This window comes from Lolium rigidum, chromosome 3, assembly GCF_022539505.1.
Source record: "Lolium rigidum isolate FL_2022 chromosome 3, APGP_CSIRO_Lrig_0.1, whole genome shotgun sequence".
In the NCBI taxonomy this organism is placed as follows: Eukaryota; Viridiplantae; Streptophyta; class Magnoliopsida; order Poales; family Poaceae; genus Lolium; species Lolium rigidum.
In genome coordinates, this window is record NC_061510.1 from 282,075,177 (window position 1) to 282,095,993 (window position 20,817).

The 20,817-nt window shown below is 40.6% G+C and overlaps 1 protein-coding gene across 1 annotated transcript; it reads right to left on the bottom strand.

The window, feature by feature from the left end:
* Positions 1–611: 611 nt before the first annotated feature.
* Positions 612–5,200, bottom strand: LOC124703493 (ankyrin repeat protein SKIP35-like). The gene is made up of 6 exons (XM_047235699.1): positions 4,978–5,200; positions 4,767–4,846; positions 4,604–4,660; positions 3,892–4,490; positions 3,304–3,736; positions 612–1,868 (listed from the first exon to the last, which is right to left on the bottom strand). Exons 3-6 carry the CDS (start codon positions 4,631–4,633, stop codon positions 1,074–1,076), a joined length of 1,857 nt encoding a protein of 618 aa, XP_047091655.1. The 5' UTR covers positions 4,634–4,660; positions 4,767–4,846; positions 4,978–5,200; the 3' UTR covers positions 612–1,073.
* Positions 5,201–20,817: the final 15,617 nt, after the last annotated feature.

Genomic DNA, 20,817 nt, shown 5'->3' on the forward strand with positions numbered 1-20,817 from the left:
TCCCAAATGGCGTCACAACCTTTACACGGACAACCGGAGTTCATTTTCTTTTCTCTCGCCTGTCGAACGTGAGCTCGTCACTCGCAAGCAAGAACAGAGGAATCTCTGAAGCACGACGACACCGACGCCTATCATTTTTCCCCCTCTAGCCTTTGCTTGCTTTATTCTCCTTTCAACTCTACTACTAGTACATTATATTCCTCCGACATCAGAAAATATATAATTAAAGGTCGCATTATTTGTTTTCCTAACCAACATTTCACTGTCACAACGAGTTGGACTTTGCAACTGACTAAATAATTTCTAGATTCTCTCTCACACACTCATTTATCAGTTTTTGTAGTGTTTCAGTTGTCAGTTGCAATTGCAACTACGGATGCAGAGACAGGGCATCTAAATAACATTTATGCCCGGGACCCCAATCTAAATGCATTCCAGTAAACTTGTTGGTTGCGAGACAACCAAATGAATGGAGTACTGTCATGTTTCAGGCTCCATCAATTTTGTTTTCTTAAATTAATTGCTATTCATGCAGGCAGTAGTTGTTATGCTCAGGCAGTATACAGTAAAGGAACAGCAAGCCAGAGACAACTACCCCAACAGACATAGGATTAACAGTCCCAAGAATGGTAGCCATTTTCCCATTAAGTTCCATTTTATGTTTATGAAGCCAAGATTACAGGTGACTAGTCCATGATCAAAAGCCGTCTGTCAGTCAAAACAAACGGCATGGTGCTCCAAGGCTAGCAATGTATGGTTACCGAAAACTCGAGAAACATCTTTCTCAATGCTTATATCATTTTTGTGAATGTTACGATCCCAATAAATACTCTCAACACATGCCTCGCACAAGAAGGCACACACACCATGTCCCAAAATTATATACTCTCCGAAGAGCGCCTCAAGGAGAGTCAGGGGATGAGCTCTCAGGGTGCTATCATTCCGAATGTCCACAAGCAGGAACATGGCGATGTCACTGGGGGTACGACGGAGATGGTAGGTGCATTGCTCTCGTTACCTGCTTGCGGTGACCGATGACGATGCCGATGTGATTTCAGTACAAGCTGTGACCTTCAAGTCTTGACGAAGAAGCGCGGGAGGTGGTGCTCCAAGATGGCCAAGAGCTCTCTGCCTTGGCTACTCCTGTCCAGTTGCCGGCCCTCCAGCCTGCCTGCAGCCTCCACAAGCTGACCTCTTAGCCTCTGCGGCAAAAGCCGTCCACCTGACTCGATGCACTCCCTGTACAGTGGCAAGTAGGCCATGGCAATCACCAGCTGAAGCGGGAGGTCCCTCAGGAGGACTGGTGACTCACCCCTTTCCATTATCCTTGTCATGTTAAGAAAGTGCTCTTGTGCAGATGTGAATCCCTCAGAGAAGGCTGCTTCTGACCAATGCTCAAGCATGAACGACCTAAGCTTCGCATCTACAGCCTCATCAGCAGATTTCGCTATGCTGTCTGCCACAGAATACGTGGCGGCTGGGTCATTGAGGAAGTCCGAGCGGAGAAGAAAATCCACACCTTGGAGGGAACCTGTGCTTCTCTCACCAGCAGCCTTGACAATCTCAATGCTCAGTGGGGCAAGAACAAGTTGGGGGACTAGAGGCAGGAGATAGGCAGCAACTGCAACCTGGCTACTAGAGGTGGCAGCAGTGAGGGCTAGGCAAAGCTCCATGTCCCGACAGCCACGGTTGACAAACCATTCAACAACTTGAAGACATCCACGCTCAGCTGCTCGCATTAAAGGGCCAAGAAAGGCGACAGAGTTGCCTTCCTGGACTAAGCATCCCATGGTTTCGAGTTTCCCATAGTGGGCAGCAAAGCCGAGGGCTAGATCCACATCAATGTCCAAGCTGTTCCTTTGAGCAATCTGAACAGAAGTGAAAACATTAAACATGTTAAATGCTGTCGATGATTGATGACACATTCGTACCAAGAGAGAAAGGAAACTGTCATATGTCAGATACCACAAGATTAAAAAAGGATAAACTTCTAAAAGACATTAAGCTTATAAATTATGGCATCCAAAATGTTTATATATTGTATGTTTGCAATGGGGGGGGAGTAAGTTATATATATATATATATATATTAGAAAGGGAAGGAAGAGAATAATCAAATTGATACCCATGAGCAGTAAATTTAATATTATCACCTGCCATATTTGAGCAATAGCCTGACCATTATAAAACTTACTCCCCCCCCATTGCAAACATACAATAAATTTTAGGTGGGGCATATGGATTAAGATCACTATGAGAGAAGATGTGATCAGTAAAGGGAAACAACAATAAATTCACATTAATGCCTTGTATTGTGAAATATAATGAGAAAACTATATGCCCCAGTTGCAAATCTTTGTTCATTTTTCTTGTGCCCTATATATACTGCACTACATAGCTTTCTTAATCTGGCCTGAATGCCGACGCAGTAGAGAAATCATTATGAGAGTAATCAATGTCTACATAGCTACCTAAATATTTTTTTTTTAGAAAAACAGGGAGGTGATCCCCGGTTCCATTACTTTCATAACGAAACCTTACATCCATCGAGGCTAGCTACCTAAATATTGTATCATCACTGATGTGATTGATACCATATCATCAAAAATTACTGCCCAGGTCAACTCCGGCATGTCTTCCATCATGACTATGATTGATCACCCGTGCAAATACAAGTATACAATTGGTTAGTTTCTCTATACCGTGAAGACCATGTTCAACTACTATTTCAGATATTTGCCTTTAATCTCTTCAAAGTCGCTAACTCAACTTAGTAAAGCTTAAATTTGGAGGTTCTGTAGGGTAAGCATGAGACATTAAGCCTAAATTGTCACAATAAACACCATGAATACTAAGTGTCATTATAAATCTGGATGAGATCGCCATCAGTAAGCAGTCTACAAAACTATTTCATGAGAAGAATTATATGGTTCCCACACAATTTTGGAAGGTTCAGTCATTTAGGCACATGCATATTCAGAATGCCTCGTGCATGAAGAGAGAAGCAGTTTACGCCAAATACATTCAAATATGATGGTAAAGTTCCACAAGAAAAGGTCTAGTTTGCACTTAAAAGAAGAGAAAAATGTCCCAGTTACTAGCAGAGAAAACAAGGTAAGCCAGAAAATGTTTCGAACTTTCAATATACATAAATACAAGGGGACCATTCTGTGCTGAGAGCAAGTAAGAACCATTTAGTTGTGCTGCATCTATATTGTCTGCTCGATGGGGGTCCATTAACCTAAATTGCATGACTATGCCTAAGTAAGATGATGCACACGAGGGCAATGGTTTGTCACATTACCTGAAGTAAGATGCGGACAAGTTCAGTGCTTCCATAGCGAGCAGCTTCAAGAAAGCATTGGTTCACATTGTCTGCGCCACCCTCTACCAATAACTCTAGGAGCCCCTGTATTGCAGCTGCCGAGATCCCTGATGCCCATCCTTGGTCAAAGGTGCTTGAGAACAGTGTAAGGGGAAAGCATGCAGCATCAAAGGCCTCAGTGAAATCTTTCCCAGTAAGATCATTATCGGCAAGATCCAGAAATGTCTTGAACGCAGATAGCTGAAGTTGAACCTCAATGATGGTGCCATGGTTTCCCCTGCCCTTACCCTCCCGCGCACGCGAGTGTAAACCAATGCACTTGAGAGCCCATTCTGTGAACTTGTGCACCTTTGCACTTGCTTCTGCCTTCAATACCTCGTCACCATGTGATTCTTGGAGGCGTTCATGTAACCTGAGGATTATTCACAGCCGTCACAATAGTATCAGGTGCTATATAAGGTGTAGTAGAGGTCAATTGGAATTATCGAATACGATGAAACTAGTGCAACTGAGGAATGCAATTCATGTGAACTTGCAACGATTCAAGACCGTTTTGGACAGACTTACTTTTGACCCATGAAGCTCACGGCATCGGCAAGGCTGGTCGTCCGGCCCCTGCATGCCGACACACACGACGCAAGGAAGGATGTCCGGAGTGCGGCACGTGTGAAATCGTTCGCACCTTCCGACACAATCCTCCTGATCAACGCGACAACGGCATGCAGCTCCTCCTTGTCGCTCAAGAACCAGATAGCATCGACCGCCACGCAGAGCACGTCGTTGAGTCCCTGCGCATCAGCCCTCCCTACCAAGCTATCGGCGCTCTCCCAGTCATGAGAGCTCACCGCACGCTGGAAGGACCGGCTGAGCTCGACCCGGTCATGCCTCGAGAGCTTCCTGTCCTGCTGCCTGCCGCAGTCACGCTCTCCACTCCCAAACTCCAAGTCCAGCTCGTCCCCGAAGTCGGTGCTCACCGATCTCGGCTTCTTGGCGGCACAAGCCTTGGATGAGGTCCTGGAACCCTTGGGGGTCAAGGGACAGTCCCTGGAGCTGCCATTGTTGTTGGCATCCACCTCCCCACTCTCATCCATGTCCATCTCGGAGGAGGCCAGTGGCTCCTCCAGCCTTAGGCTCCTGCTCTCCACCTCCATGTCCTTGGATCCAATCTGCTCCCAATCAAGAAAGCACCTATCAGTTAGGCTTCCAATTGGAGCTCTGCAGAAAAGGGAATAACAACAATAATTCACTAGAATTTCAGAGTGAATCAGCGCTAGCTCACCTCCAAATTCATCTTGCCCTCCACATCCATCTCCTGCCTAACGCCCTCGATCCCAACCTGCGAAATGGAAACAGACACGCAATTACACAAAACGAATCGAGGGACGGAAGGAGAAAACAGCTGAGGCCAACAGAAGAGCGTTTGGAACGAATCTAACACTCACCCGGTGGAAGAAACCCAAAGAGAGGACTCGGCGCTACTGGGACGAATCTCTCCTCGCGGCACGAATCAACAGCGGACCACCTGAAAGGAACAAATCGGAATCGCATGAACACGGGAGGCACGGGCCGGGCATCGGATCTTTGATGTGCAACAAACAAGCTCGGAAAACAGGCAAAGAAACAAATCGAGAGCGAGCGGCGGCTGGTTCGTACCGGAGATCGATAGCCGGAGATCTTTATTTTCAATTTTTCGTTCAAAGATTTTCTCTTTCGATATAGGGGCAATCAATCGGAGGAGAAACTTGAGGGAAAGAGGGGCTGGGAGGGGGTGGGATTAACAATAATAGTATGGGATGAGATGAGATTGAGATGATGAAACGAGGGGGGAGGAGCCTGGCTTCGCCCGCGAGAAGCCCCTGCGACTCCGGAGCCCTCTCCTCGTTGGGAGAGAGGGAGAAGAAGAAATACGCTCTCGGACCTCGGCTCTCCTCTCCTCTCCTCTCTCACCACCACCCTCTCGCTGTCTCTCTTTTCTCTCTCTAGCAACTTTTTTAGGGGTGTTGGATTCGCCTGCTCTGCATTTCTCTGCGATTTTCACTTTTTTTAAAACCACTGAAAAGTGGAGTGGTGCTTTCCAGATTATTGAAACATGGTTTAACTAGAGAGGAACAAAGCTTAAAAATAATGTTTTTTTAGAAAGCTTAAAAATAATGTTGTGCAGGGGTAATTCTTCTGTTCTCACCCTACTTTCTCTTGCGCTGATAATTTAGCCAAGTACTAATATGTGAACCTATACGCAAGAATATCCATAGGTGTGCAGCTCACTATGGCTAATTATGTTAAAAGCCCATTTATTTATTTCTTGGTTCAGCCATGAAATCAATATCAAACGTTTCCGGATATAATGAGTGGGCAATTGTTGAATCATCAGACACATTTGCTCGGCTGGGAGTTTTGCATTGGCATCACTATATGCATATTTTGCAAATTTATGTATGTACCCACTGAATTGCATCGGCATCAGTAGAGGACTTAATAAAAATATTTCCATAAGTTATATTTTTTGGTTATATAAAATCAGACGTAATGTTTTCTGTTTCAAACAAGCTCTTATTTAGTTCACTACTATAATCTAAGCGTACTTTTTCACGGCTTTGCTAACACATACTACCTATATCTGTATTGTTTGCACACGCTAATATGGATATTTGTTAAGAAATGGAAACTTTGCTAATTGTAACATATGCCCCAACTAAGGATGTTACACAAAAATAAAATAAAATAACTCCAAAATACAGTAAGAGAAGCGAAAAGTTAGGTCGGTGCATAAAACGTTAGATGCACTTGAGTCACTTTGCCCCATACATGTGCGGATGTGCCCACCACATGCTACGGACATTTTCAGGTGCATTCAAATGAAGGATTTGTGTTTTTGTGTTCGTTTGCCCAAGAGGTTATGGTTATAGGAAATAATTTGTGACATTTGTGATTTATCTGGCCCCAACAATTGTGGTATCGTCATATTTGCTTACTAACTATTCATTATTTTGATTAAAAAAGAAAATCATTTATTATTTAGCAAATGAAGTCGTATTTTTATCTATGTAGTTTTTTCTTAGAAAAGCATGGAGACGTTCAACAAATCTATTTGTGCACACTTCCGATCGTACGGTAAAATATACGCATCCATGAAGTATTTGGACCACCACCGTATGGCATAAAATAGTGTGTAATCATGTGATGTCATGATGTGATGTTTTCCTTCCATCGATTTGTGATTGGTTTTCTTTGGCAATTAAGGTGATGGGTTGGAATATATGGTGGAAAATAAATAAATAAATAAATATACGCTACTTGGGAAGAGACGTTTTCATGCTTTATTTCACTCTCATCAGCTCACGAAAGTGAGAGTCGTCTTCCATCCTAGGCCACCACCAAACACACGTCCCTCTCCGTCTGGGACCCACTGTTTTCTTTAGGTACCTTTCGGGCCCACTCCAATAATTACAATGCCCTCTTTCAGCGCATTCATCCACTATGGCCAAGCACAATGTGGCCCTCCTATGCTTGTGGAAGAACCACAATGTGTATACTTGGGTGTTTTAAAATTATGTAATTGAATTTTTTATAGAAAACAAACTAGTTGGAAGTATAGTGCACCCTCCAATCCAATAAGATTGGCGCGAGCATTGTATACCAATTAGCCTACGTACGCACAAAGGTCACATCGATTAAATACGATCACAGAGAGTACATATTAGAGAAACAAAACTCAACATTTTGTACGACTGGTTCTTATGTTCAAGTTATAGAATCAATAATTATTTTATGTAAAAGTAACTAGTTAGGCACAAATTTAAGAAAACAAACTCGACCTATTTTTTTATGACTGGAATTCACTTCTGAATTTCTATCAGCCATTGATCTAATATTTCTTCTACTAGGACAATCATGGGCGGAGCTGGAGAAAAAATTTCCCTGATGCATGCTCGACCTTACAGCCTTTGCTAGTTGAGTTTATGCTTCCCTGATGTACTTTTCCTTACCAACCTGATGCACTGCCCACATTGAGCCCACAAGTGCTAGTAAAAAACAATCTTGGATCTGTTTGTGGCTGCCATGGAGGTGCTGTCGGCCATCATAAAGAAGGCGGTGGAGGGGGACATGTTCTCCAATCTTGCGAGCATCTCGCCGTTGCAGAGAATATCCATTTATGCGGATGACGTGGTGCTCTTCTTTAAACCGGAGAGACAGGAGTTGTGGGTTGTCAAGCACATCCTGCAAATTTTTGGAGAGGCGTCTGGTCTAAAGGTTAACTTCGCAAAAACCACGGTAACACTCATTAGAGGGAGCTTCGAGCAGGAGGAGTGTGATGACCCAGCGTACCACTGCATGGTGTAGTACACAAGTCGTTGACATAACACAAGTGAAACACCGTTCCACCCATATTACATCTCTCAGAGTGGTACAACGAAACATATGCGAGTCCAAGGTATGTCTATAGAAGTACACACGAACTGTTTACATAAGATCCACACAACCTCCTACTTTACAGTGAGGTAAAACTTCAAATAAAGCTCCAGAAGAACGACTCGTAGTCTATCTTATTGCTAACTCAAGCCCAAGGGCTACTTGGCTTGCTATAGAAATCTAGCTACTTAGGTGCTATGATTAGGGAAAGGTTCCCTTCTATTACTAGTCTAGGTTTTCATTGTAGCTGATGCAGAAGTTGACTCCATTGACTTCTTTGATTGGATTCTTCATCTTGTTGCAGTTGACTCCTTTGTCTTCGAGTTCCACGGTAGTTTCTCCTTCGATGCATTGCTCTAAGAAGGGGGTTCAAACGAGATAGAATGAGTACGAGCGTACTCAGCAAGTTCATATTAGGAAATATGTGTATCATGCACTAGCTACAGCCATAGACCAGAAAGTCATAGGCCAATGCAAGTTTTCATAAACATTTCTTCAAAAGGTTTATTTTATTCTGAAAACTATGCCCGTCGGTCTTCACGGGTTGACCGGAACTTCGTGGAGTTCCTTTCCTGCCGCGTTCGCGGTTCCCTTCCCGGAACAGGGAGTGACAGATCACAATTCGAGTATCCTCTGCGGAGGTGCGTTACTTTTCCCATAAGAGACCTTATCCTTGATACCTTTCCGAGATGCATGCTCGTCCACACTTCCTTGGTGTGGGGCCAGGTGTAAGATCCAAGCCAATCACTCGCCTTCTCCGCGACCGCAAACCCACCCTTTTGTCCACCCGTACACCTCCAGTAGACTTCCCCCGATAATACGGCTTTACTCATGGTGCACTTTGGACAATCCTTCATAGATCGTAGAGCCATCATCACTACTGGATGGGGATTTAAAAGGCTATCCCAACCTACGGCAGTGCCTCCAACACCCCGCCAGCTCTACCAATCCGTTGGCGTGCAGAAGGGAAAAGATACAGCTGACTTCCCCAGAGCCATTATAGATCTTATGGTCAACGCGATATGTACGGCGCTAGAATCACCGGACGGCATTGGTACTTAGTCCTAGATGAGTAGTACCCATGCAATGGAACCTCCACCATATCAACACATACCATGGTTCCATTGCCCACCACATAGTCATATTCATAATTGTAAAATAATACTTTGCTTTTCAATGCATGAGTGATAAGTATAGTACTTTGCATATAGTTTGATACAAATAATCAAATGACATGAGCAAGCGATGAACTTGCCTTTCTTGACTGCAAGATTATGCGAGCAAAAACTTCGATACGTGAGAACTCCAAATGCTGAAATACCATCATCGTCCGGTAAGGACAATGTTTAAAGAACTGGCAAAGATGCTATAATGCATAATATGAGATGCAATCGTCCCGAGCGTAACCTAATCTCGATGATTTAGGATGGATGAGTTATAAAGATTTCTTTAGGGTTGGTTGCACTTTTAGAATGGTTCTCAATCAAGGTTCTTATTAGGGTTTGGTTATAAGACTAGCATATACAAGTGATATAATACATCATAACAATCATTCACACTGATAATAGTGGTGGAATAATATGTAAAGAACAGGTTGTCAATTTTAAGTTCCACGAACATGGTTGATGATTACTTGTATTATACTTCAAAAGAATAACTTTTGAAGAACATGTTGTTTAAGAAATAATGAGTATTTCAAAGAAGGATAGGGCTTCTAAGGTTTGATTGACATTTGTACTTCAAAAGAATAACTTTTGAAGAACAGAGTTAAAATAAGAATATGAACTACTTTAAATAGGAGCTAAGTGCTATTAGGGTTTACTAATAGGACTGGTTGGTGCTTAAGTAGAAGTGATCTACATGTAGCAAGTATTAGTAGGTTTATTACTATGGTTTCTCCTAAGCATCATATCAAAGGATGGTTATTGAGGTGTTGCTATGAGTTAGGGTTTACTATGACTTCATATTTGCTTTACCAAATAATCTCTAATAGTTTCTAAGCTAAGTGGTCTATCATTTCCTAAGTAAGGTTTGGTGGAATATGAGCATGTGATGTGAATTGTTACACAAGGTTGGTACTAGGGTTCATCATTATGGTGCTACTAGGGTTTGATGGTTGAGGGTAACCCTAATGGTATGGTATATAGGAGTGGTGATCAATGGTACTAATCCAATTAACAAATTAGGGTTTGCTCCTAAGGGATACTAGTGAATCATGTAGGTTTTAATTAAGAATAGGAACATGAAATGATAATCTTATGTGACTTGGTTTTATGCTAGTGGATCATAAGCATGCATTCAATTATTTCTTATTAGGGTTCTATATGTCAAGTAAATCTTACATGATCACATGAAATAATGGGATCCATGTCTTACTCAAATTGAAACTAGGGTTTCTAAATTATGGTACAACTCCTAAAATGATGATTGGAAATATAGGTGTGGTAACTAATTACTTTGAATCAAAATTAGTAATGGTTTAACATTTGATTAATTTTTATAAGTTTTAATAATTAGGGTAACTCCTATTTTGGTTTAATTAAGAATCGGGGTTTAATAATTGTTGTTAGGGTTTAAAATATTTAACTTGTTAACTAAAGATGTTTAAGTAAATAAGTTTTGTATTTACCAAAATAATATTGGCTTATAATATTTTCTTGAGTTATTACTTATTTAAAGAAAATGGTAAATGGTAATTTGTAAATTAGGGTTTATGAATTACCACTAATAATTAAGTTAATGCAAATATGATAAACAAAATTAATCCTAACATTTCACTTAGTTACTGAATAGTTAAAATTTAATTTTTAAACTTCACTAATTATTGAATTCAAATTGTATTTTGAATAATTGAAATGGCATAATTAATAAGGTTAAAAATAAGTGAATTTTTATTTTGACACACATTTTTGTTTTATATTTTATTTGAATAGAGTTTATTTTTGTGAGCATTTTGATATATTATTCATAATTTTCTGAGTTGAAATGAATTTTATACAATTTTGCAAAGTTTCGGTGATTTTACGGAATTTGAAATAAATCTAAAACACTAAATGTACCGATTCATTTATACCCGCAGAGCCGGCTGGTGGGTCCCTTGGCTGGGTCGGTTGCCACGATGGCAACGACCGGTCAACCGATGCTCGGGCCCCACCGCCACGGCGGCGTTGCCGGCGGTTAAACGCCGGCGACCAATTCATGGCGGCGCTACGCTACAGGGCCCCCTAGGACGCGCGACTAGGGTGTTCTGGCTCTCCTCGACTCACTAAAGCTGATGGTGGGGTTGGTTTGGCGAGGGGATCACCGGAGCTACGCCGGCGACCATGTCCCGCGGTGGTTTACTCCGGCGAGCACACGAACTACGGCTACGGTTGATGCCAGGAAGCAATAGAGGGTCCGGAGATGCGCAAGCTCACCCCGGTGCCTCCCGGTGTAGACGCCGATGTCGATTGGAGACGGCATCGAGCTCAACTTCGCCGATTCCGGCGATGTACTGCGGGAGAAGATCTTGAAATTGGCCGCACTCGGACCTCCCTGGATGCTCGACTTGGCACTGTAGAACGACGACGTCGAGGCACACCTCCTCGACCTCACGGCAAGCTCCGGGGTGGCCTCAATCGTTGGCTTCGTGCTCGACGCCGGCAAGCGATCGAGGAAGAAATCGATGGCTAGAGAGATGCCGAGGGGAAATGGATGGTTGGATGAGATCAAGGAGGGCTCGGCGGTGCGTTCACCCCTATTTATAGGCGAGGGAGCACGGAGGGCTGCGACACGACGACGGCGACGGTGAAGAGGTGGCGGTCTCTGGAGAGTTCATGCGGGCGAAGATCTTTTGCTTATGGATAGGCTCGGACGCGAGAGACATAGGGAGTGGTTACGGAAGCTTCTACGCGTCCGGGACATCCTTATCGTCGACGAGGATCGTGGCCCTACCGGCACAAGCTCGTTGTCGAGCTCGGAGACGACGACGACGCGAGTCTATTCTCTTCGCACGATTCTTGACGCACGCGAAACGGTATTTGGCCGTGGGCTGGACTGCACCTGGGCTTTGATGGGCTGCTGCTGGGTTGGCTTCGGGCTGCTGCGGTCCAAGTAAGTCAGGTAGGTTTCCCTCCAATCCTCTTTTAAATTTCTGTTTTGAATTCTGTTTTGTTTTTCTATTTTCTGGTTTGAATTCAAATTTGATTTCTGCTTTGTTTGTAGGTTCAAAACTATTTGAATATCAATATCATTTTATGATAATACCCACTGCATTGTTTTGTTTTTAAACAACCATTTATAATGGATTAACTTTAGTTCTTAAAAAGCACAAGTTAAAATTCAAATAGATATGAATTTTAGGGTTCAATTCAATACTTTAAATTTAGGAATCAATTCTGTTTTAAAAGATCTAAAATTGATAACATGTGAATGGTGAACATATTATATTTTGCAAGTGCTTAACCATATTGATTATTCACATAAAAATTAATTATGGCTAGGGTTTAACAAAGGGTAAAGGAAATGGGATTGGTTCATGATTTTATGTGAGTGATTATTTCTAGGGTTTAAGAAAATGGTTGGATAACTTTATGATTATGATTCTTGCTTAGCACTTCTAGTTTGGATGTGTACTTGTGATCTATGATACATAAGTTAGGGAACACTATTTTAGGTGGATTGGATCCTATGTGAAGAGGTTTAGGGTTTTGATAATGCTTCACTAATTTAAGTATAAATAGGCATGAGACATGGCAGGGTTCTACTTATAATCCAAAGGGATACTTGGATTGGTATTTAAATGTGGTCTAGGATTTTAGTAGTGATTACCAAGGTGATACACAACTAGGATTAGAATATAAGCATAAGCTAGGTTATGCTAAATTGGCTAGGGTTACTCCTCCATACAAGGCATGAGGATTTGTCCGGGGTTAACTACTAGGGATATACTTATTATTTTATGTGATAGATGAGATCTAGTGATCATATGAGTTTAACTTATCATTTATATCTACAAGGTATAATCATGCATTAGACAAGATCCACTCATTACTCACTAATCACTCTTTATCTATTCCTCTCATTACACTCATCCTAAATTCTTAGGGTTTATAATTAATACCAAGTTGTGATGATTATGGAATTGGTTTCCTAAGGTATTGCTATTGGAATAGGGTTCTCACCTCTAAGATCAAATATTGACTTGAACAACTAGGATTAGTACTTCTATAATATTCTTGTATGAACATGGCTATGGTTAGTATTATAACTTCTCTCACTTCTCAATGTCTTGGAATATCCTAAGATCCTACTCAAGAGATGATGATATGATTCCTCTAAATATATGGTTTGCCTAGGGATTCTACCTTGCAATATTATGTAGCTTGTTCTTCAGGAAATACGATAAACCTTCTTCTTGTGGTATGCCTCCACCTCCTAGCTTCTTCATCTTGATCCTAGCTAATTCATATGGAGTGGCTCTATGTGTTTGTTCACATGTATCATGCTACAAGATGAGCAAATGGATGAAGGGTGTGGCTCTATTTATAGGCTTGGGCAAGCTCTAGTATCATGACACATAGGTGGTGACTCTTGTGTTGGTTAGATGAGTAAGGTGCTTGGTTGTCATGCCCTCATCCATAGCAATCCTTTGAGCATGAGGTGGCATAACTTGGAAAGCAAGTCATGTAGATATTTTCATCACTATGTGGCATGATCATTATCCTCTCATATGATTTATTTTTAGATAGCCAAGTGGCATTTGTTACTAAATATCTTGTGGATGGTTTTATTATTGTTGATGACTCACTCATATCATATTGGGTTGAATTTATATTATAATATTGATCAAAAGATCAAGGTTGAAGGTTATTCCTCAAATTTGGATAGTTGGTGTTTGATTTCACCAAGGCATGATCATAAGTGTTTCAAAATATTCATAGTCAGTTTGATTCAAATAGTTTGAACTATAAATCGTAATGTAAATGGATTTAGTTTTATGATATTTCATATACTTAATAAGTTATGATTTAAATAAGAATGTGTGGCTTTTATGCACTTTAGACCCTGTGGTTTACCTTATTTGGTAATAAGTTTAGAAGTGAATTTATTTACACACAAAGGTAGTTGCTAACTTTTAAGTGTTAATAAGTTAGGCTTCGATTCTTAAAGAATGTGTTGTTGTAAATATAATTCCATTTGATCTAATCCATAGATCAAATCATCTCTACCCAAAACAAGGTTTTAACAAAGATCACAGTGAAGTTTATAGCGCTTGACTTGATGATCTACTTCAATTCCAGCAAGTCAAGTGAAACTTCAATTCTTGTGGTAAGTTTTATTTGAAGCGCGAAAATTCCCCGGATTTTCTATGCATGAATGCAATGCACACTTTGGTGTTCTCTTATTTTGTTGCCTCTAAACCTGGGATATTACAGCCTCTCCCCCTTAAACTAAACTTCGTCCCGAAGTTCGAACGCCCTCATGTTTCGGAATGTTGAAATGTCTTGAACAGATCACCATCCTTCAACTCCATGGTGATCCCACTAGATATAGTGGAATATATCCCTTGTCCAGATCCTTCCGGAAGTCTTCTGATGTCTGGCACTGATACTTTCTTCTATTCTATGATTTCTTCCAACACTCTAAGCTTATAGGCTTACTCTTCAAAGATTCTTGGATTGGAACATCTTATTGAGTTAATGGACTTTACTAATAGTTGTGGTGACATCTTCCTATTTGGGTACTCAAAGCTTGGTTCTACCAGCTGCGGTAATCCAGCTGCGGTGAAATATGGCACTATGGGGTACCCACTGCGATGTCCAAACCTTAAATCTAAAAGATTCATTTAAAGCAGGGTATTGTTTTCCCTTACTACCATAACGAAAGTAATGGTACTTCGTAAGGTGTTTACAATAGGCATGGTCCTGGTTGTTTAGTCCTACGAATGGATTAGACTCATTTAGTCCATCCAATCATGGCTTCTAGTTTATACTAATTATCTTCCCTTTGGTTTCTTTAGGTTCCATGAAAGGGATCTTTCTAATAATCATTAGTTTTGATATGGTCAAACCCTTCGGTCTTTTGTTTTCTTAGGCTTTGATTAGCCTCTGGTAACTTCTTCATCCAACTTCATTATCTTAGACTTACTTGAGGTCTTTTACTTCTGAGTAATTATCAATTACCCACTCAAGTTAGGGTCTAACCCTTACTTCCTCGAGATATGAATCTCGGCTTCTGGTCTGACAACCTCCTGAGAGTACTATTATATGAGTAGTTCCCAACAACCTTATAAAAATAAGATCGGACTTCCTCTCAGTTCAGACCTTCTTCTTGGTCCATCATACTCCAAATATTATATCTTAATACTTCTCATTCAGCCTTCCTCTCCCCCTTGGAGTTTACTAATGATCTTCAATCTTCCTTTCTTCTAATCATTAAACTCCAAGGTTAGGTAGTTGGTTTAAGTCTGGTTTATATTTTGTACCTTTCTAAAGTCTCACGAAGAATTCTTTGTGGTGTATCCACACAGTTGTGGGTATCCCTTATGAATCCTCCGACTAAATATTTACCAATCACGAGATACCAGCTGTGAAATACTAGCTGCGGAATCCCCCTTTCTTTTAGGGTAAAGAAATGTTCAGGCTATGGGCTATCCGGTACCAATTTGCGAGACTACCTAGTACCAGATGTGGCTTATTGGATACCAGCTGTGGCTATGTTATGGTTCTAGTCAATACCTACCTACCAGCTGTGGCTACTTTTATAGTTTTAGTGAAGATATACCTCACTTCACATACTTTCTCTGCATGACTATCCTATATCAGCTGCGGTCTTATTATGCCAACTGCGACTTCACTTGTCTATTTTCCTTCTTTTGGGGTTTGTTTTGCAAGATAACCACTTGTTGACACTATGAAAATAGTATTTTAAGTGACTTCACTTGCATTCCCTTCTTTCATAATGAATATGGCTCTACTTCTACTGCTCCATATTCACTATTTTTCCCACTTTCCTGATACTTCCATGTTGAAGTACTCCTTGATTAAGGATAGAAGTGAGTTTTAATTGATCCTTCCTTCAGATTGTTGTGGTTACTTCCCACACTATACTTCCTTCTTCTAGTGAGCCTTCATCTTGTGTTCAAAAACTCGTCACTTCCTCACACGAATACCTTTACCCTCTAAACCTATAACATCAAGTGAGAGCTTGATATTGCAACATGCATTTGCATATCAAAGTCAAACTTCCTGTATGGATCTAGTCAAACAATGAAAATCCAATAAAATCCAAGAAAATCCAGCTTTGTGCTTATAATACACATCCTTATATGCCTGAATACAATAGTTGGGTAAGACATCCCTAAACATCAGGATCAGATGTGTAGTATATAACACCACATAAGATAGGTTTAGGTTGTGATACTTAGCACAAATACGTGAATTTCTACTATTTGTCTCAACATTTGTCTTAATTGCACATTTGCAATGAGACAATCTTGAAACAAAATGGCTTGGGATAGTTGAAATTAACCTAGTTTTCTTTGGAAGTACTAACAAAATAGTATACCATATATATGTGCTATTGAGGACTACTTCCTATAATACAATTAGTTCTAACATGTCTACTCTAAACACATGATTGTTTAGAATATACCACCTATAACTCTAGGATTTCTCTATGTGATATGCTCTAAATAAGCCTTCTTTAAATTAAGGACTATGATTCTAACATACTTGATACAGTTTCCAGGATTTTAAGGCCTAAGCTTTCGAACTATTCCCTAAATCCTACTCCTTATCATCCTTTTGTTATCGTACTTATGATGTTCTACTCCATCATACCATGATTCTCAAGTGAATCATATATGAGTACCAAGTTTATTATTGAAAGTAGACTCATGTAACTCCTATCACTCTTCCTTACCTCCCATGATTGACTCATCATAGACATATACTACCTTATATAACTTATCTCCCTTACTTAACATCAGTCATTTGACATTTTTTTAATGACTCATACTTAACCATAACATGCGTTGGTATACTTCTTCCAATAGGATATCTTCCTTATGGTTGTATCCTCTCTTTGGACTACCATGTGTTGTATACCAACTGTGGTCTACTACCACCCATTATCTTAAGCTTCAATGGTGTTCTATTTATTTGGAATGAAGCAAGATAACTAATTCACTTTACTAAAGAAAGATAGATAAGAAAGATTGACTCAAGTGTGTCAGGATTATTCTCAAGTGAATACCCATCTCAAGTCAAAGTAATAATTGGTTTAACTAAGACAACTTCCTATAGACACTACCAAAACCTATAGGTCTCCTTTAAAGGGTTTTAATCCTAGGGTCAAAGCATTTGCTCTGATACCAGCTGTGATGACCCAGCGTACCACTGCATGGTGTAGTACACAAGTCGTTGACATAACACAAGTGAAACACCGTTCCACCCATATTACATCTCTCGAGTGGTACAACGAAACATATGCGAGTCCAAGGTATGTCTATAGAAGTACACATGAACGGTTTACATAAGATCCACACAACCTCCTACTTTACAGTGAGGTAAAACTTCAAATAAAGCTCCAGAAGAACGACTCGTAGTCTATCTTATTGCTAACTCAAGCCCAAGGGCTACTTGGCTTGCTATAGAAATCTAGCTACTTAGGTGCTATGATTAGGGAAAGGTTCCCTTCTATTACTAGTCTAGGTTTTCATTGTAGGCTGATGCGAAGTTGACTCCATTGACTTCTTTGATTGGATTCTTCATCTTGTTGCGGTTGACTCCTTTGTCTTCGAGTTCCACGGTAGTTTCTCCTTCGATGCATTGCTCTAAGAAGGGGTTCAAACGAGATAGAATGAGTACGAGCGTACTCGGCAAGTTCATATTAGGAAATATGTGTATCATGCACTAGCTACAGCCATAGACCGGAAAGTCATAGGCCAATGCAAGTTTTCATAAACATTTCTTCAAAAGGTTTATTTTATTCGAAAACTATGCCCGTCGGTCTTCACGGAGTTGACCAGAACTTCGTGGAGTTCCTTTCCTGCCGCGTTCGCGGTTCCTTCCCGGAACGGGGAGTGACGATCACTAATTCGGTATCCTCTGCGGAGGTGCGTTACTTTTCCCATAAGAGACCTTATCCTTGATACCTTTCCGAGATGCATGCTCGTCCACACTTCCTTGGTGTGGGGCCAGGTGTAAGATCCAAGCCAATCACCGCCTTCTCCGCGATCGCAAACCCACCCTTTTGTCCACCCGTACACCTCCGGTAGACTTCCCCGATAATACGGCTTTACTCATGGTGCACTTTGGACAATCCTTCATAGATCGTAGAGCCATCATCACTACTGGATGGGGATTTAAAAGGCTATCCCAACCTACGGCGGTGCCTCCAACACCCCGCCGGCTCTACCAATCCGTTGGCGTGCGAAGGGAAAAGATACGGCTGACTTCCCCGAGCCATTATAGATCTTATGGTCAACGCGATATGTACGGCGCTAGAATCACTCGGACGGCATTGGTACTTAGTCCTAGATGAGTAGTACCCATGCAATGGAACCTCCACCATATCAACACATACCATGGTTCCATTGCCCACCACATAGTCATATTCATAATTGTAAAATAATACTTTGCTTTTCAATGCATGAGTGATAAGTATAGTACTTTGCATATAGTTTGATACAAATAATCAAATGACATGAGCAAGCGATGAACTTGCCTTTCTTGACTTGCAAGATTATGCGAGGCAAAAGCTTCGATACGTGAGAACTCCAAATGTCTGAAATACCATCATCGTCCGGTAAGGACAATGTTTAAAGAAGCTGGCAAAGATGCTATAATGCATAATATGAGATGCAATCGTCCCGAGCGTAACCTAATCTCGATGATTTAGGATGGATGAGTTATAAAGATTTCTTTAGGGTTGGTTGCACTTTTAGAATGGTTCTCAATCAAGGTTCTTATTAGGGTTTGGTTATAAGACTAGCATATACAAGTGATATAATACATCATAACAATCATTCACATCGATAATAGTGGTGGAATAATATGTAAAGAACAGTTGTCAATTTTAAGTTCCACGGAACATGGTTGATGATTACTTGTATTATACTTCAAAAGAATAACTTTTGAAGAACATGTTGTTTAAGAAATAATGAGTATTTCAAAGAAGGATAGGGCTTCTAAGGTTTGATTGACATTTGTACTTCAAAAGAATAACTTTTGAAGAACAGAGTTAAAATAAGAATATGAACTACTTTAAATAGGAGCTAAGTGCTATTAGGGTTTACTAATAGGACTGGTTGGTGCTTAAGTAGAAGTGATCTACATGTAGCAAGTATTAGTAGGTTTATTACTATGGTTTCTCCTAAGCATCATATCAAAGGATGGTTATTGAGGTGTTGCTATGAGTTAGGGTTTACTATGACTTCATATTTGCTTTACCAAATAATCTCTAATAGTTTCTAAGCTAAGTGGTCTATCATTTCCTAAGTAAGGTTTGGTGGAATATGAGCATGTGATGTGAATTGTTACACAAGGTTGGTACTAGGGTTCATCATTATGGTGCTACTAGGGTTTGATGGTTGAGGGTAACCCTAATGGTATGGTATATAGGAGTGGTGATCAATGGTACTAATCCAATTAACAAATTAGGGTTTGCTCCTAAGGGATACTAGTGAATCATGTAGGTTTTAATTAAGAATAGGAACATGAAATGATAATCTTATGTGACTTGGTTTTATGCTAGTGGATCATAAGCATGCATTCAATTATTTCTTATTAGGGTTCTATATGTCAAGTAAATCTTACATGATCACATGAAATAATGGGATCCATGTCTTACTCAAATTGAAACTAGGGTTTCTAAATTATGGTACAACTCCTAAAATGATGATTGGAAATATAGGTGTGGTAACTAATTACTTTGAATCAAAATTAGTAATGGTTTAACATTTGATTAATTTTTATAAGTTTTAATAATTAGGGTAACTCCTATTTTGGTTTAATTAAGAATCGGGGTTTAATAATTGTTGTTAGGGTTTAAAATATTTAACTTGTTAACTAAAGATGTTTAAGTAAATAAGTTTTGTATTTACCAAAATAATATTGGCTTATAATATTTTCTTGAGTTATTACTTATTTAAAGAAAATGGTAAATGGTAATTTGTAAATTAGGGTTTATGAATTACCACTAATAATTAAGTTAATGCAAATATGATAAACAAAATTAATCCTAACATTTCACTTAGTTACTTGAATAGTTAAAATTTAATTTTTAAACTTCACTAATTATTGAATTCAAATTGTATTTTGAATAATTGAAATGGCATAATTAATAAGGTTAAAAATAAGTGAATTTTTATTTTGACACACATTTTTGTTTTATATTTTATTTGAATAGAGTTTATTTTTGTGAGCATTTTGATATATTATTCATAATTTTCTGAGTTGAAATGAATTTTATACAATTTTGCAAAGTTTCGGTGATTTTACGGAATTTGAAATAAATCTAAAACACTAAATGTACCGATTCATTTATACCCGCGAGAGCTGACTGGTGGGTCCCTTGACTGGGTCGGTTGCCACGATGGCAACGACCGGTCAACCGATGCTCGGGCCCCACCGCCACGGCTGGCGTTGCCGGCGGTTAAACGCCGGCGACCAATTCATGGCGGCGCTACGCTACGGGGCCCCCTAGGACGCGCGACTAGGGTGTTACGGCTCTCCTCGACTCACCGAAGCCGATGGTGGGGTTGGTTTGGCGAGGGGATCACCGGAGCTACGCCGGCGACCATGTCCCGCGGTGGTTTACTCCGGCGAGCACATGAACTACGGCTACGGTTGATGCCAGGAAGCAATAGAGGGGTCCAGAGATGCGCAAGCTCACCCTGGTGCCTCCCAGGTAGACGCCGATGTCGATTGGAGACGGCATCGAGCTCAACTTCGCCGATTCCGGCGATGTACTGCGGGAGAAGATCTTGAAATTGGCCGCACTCAGACCTCCCCTGGATGCTCGGCTTGGCCTGTAGAACGACGACGTCGAGGCACACCTCCTCGACCTCACGGCAAGCTCCGGGGTGGCCTCAATCGT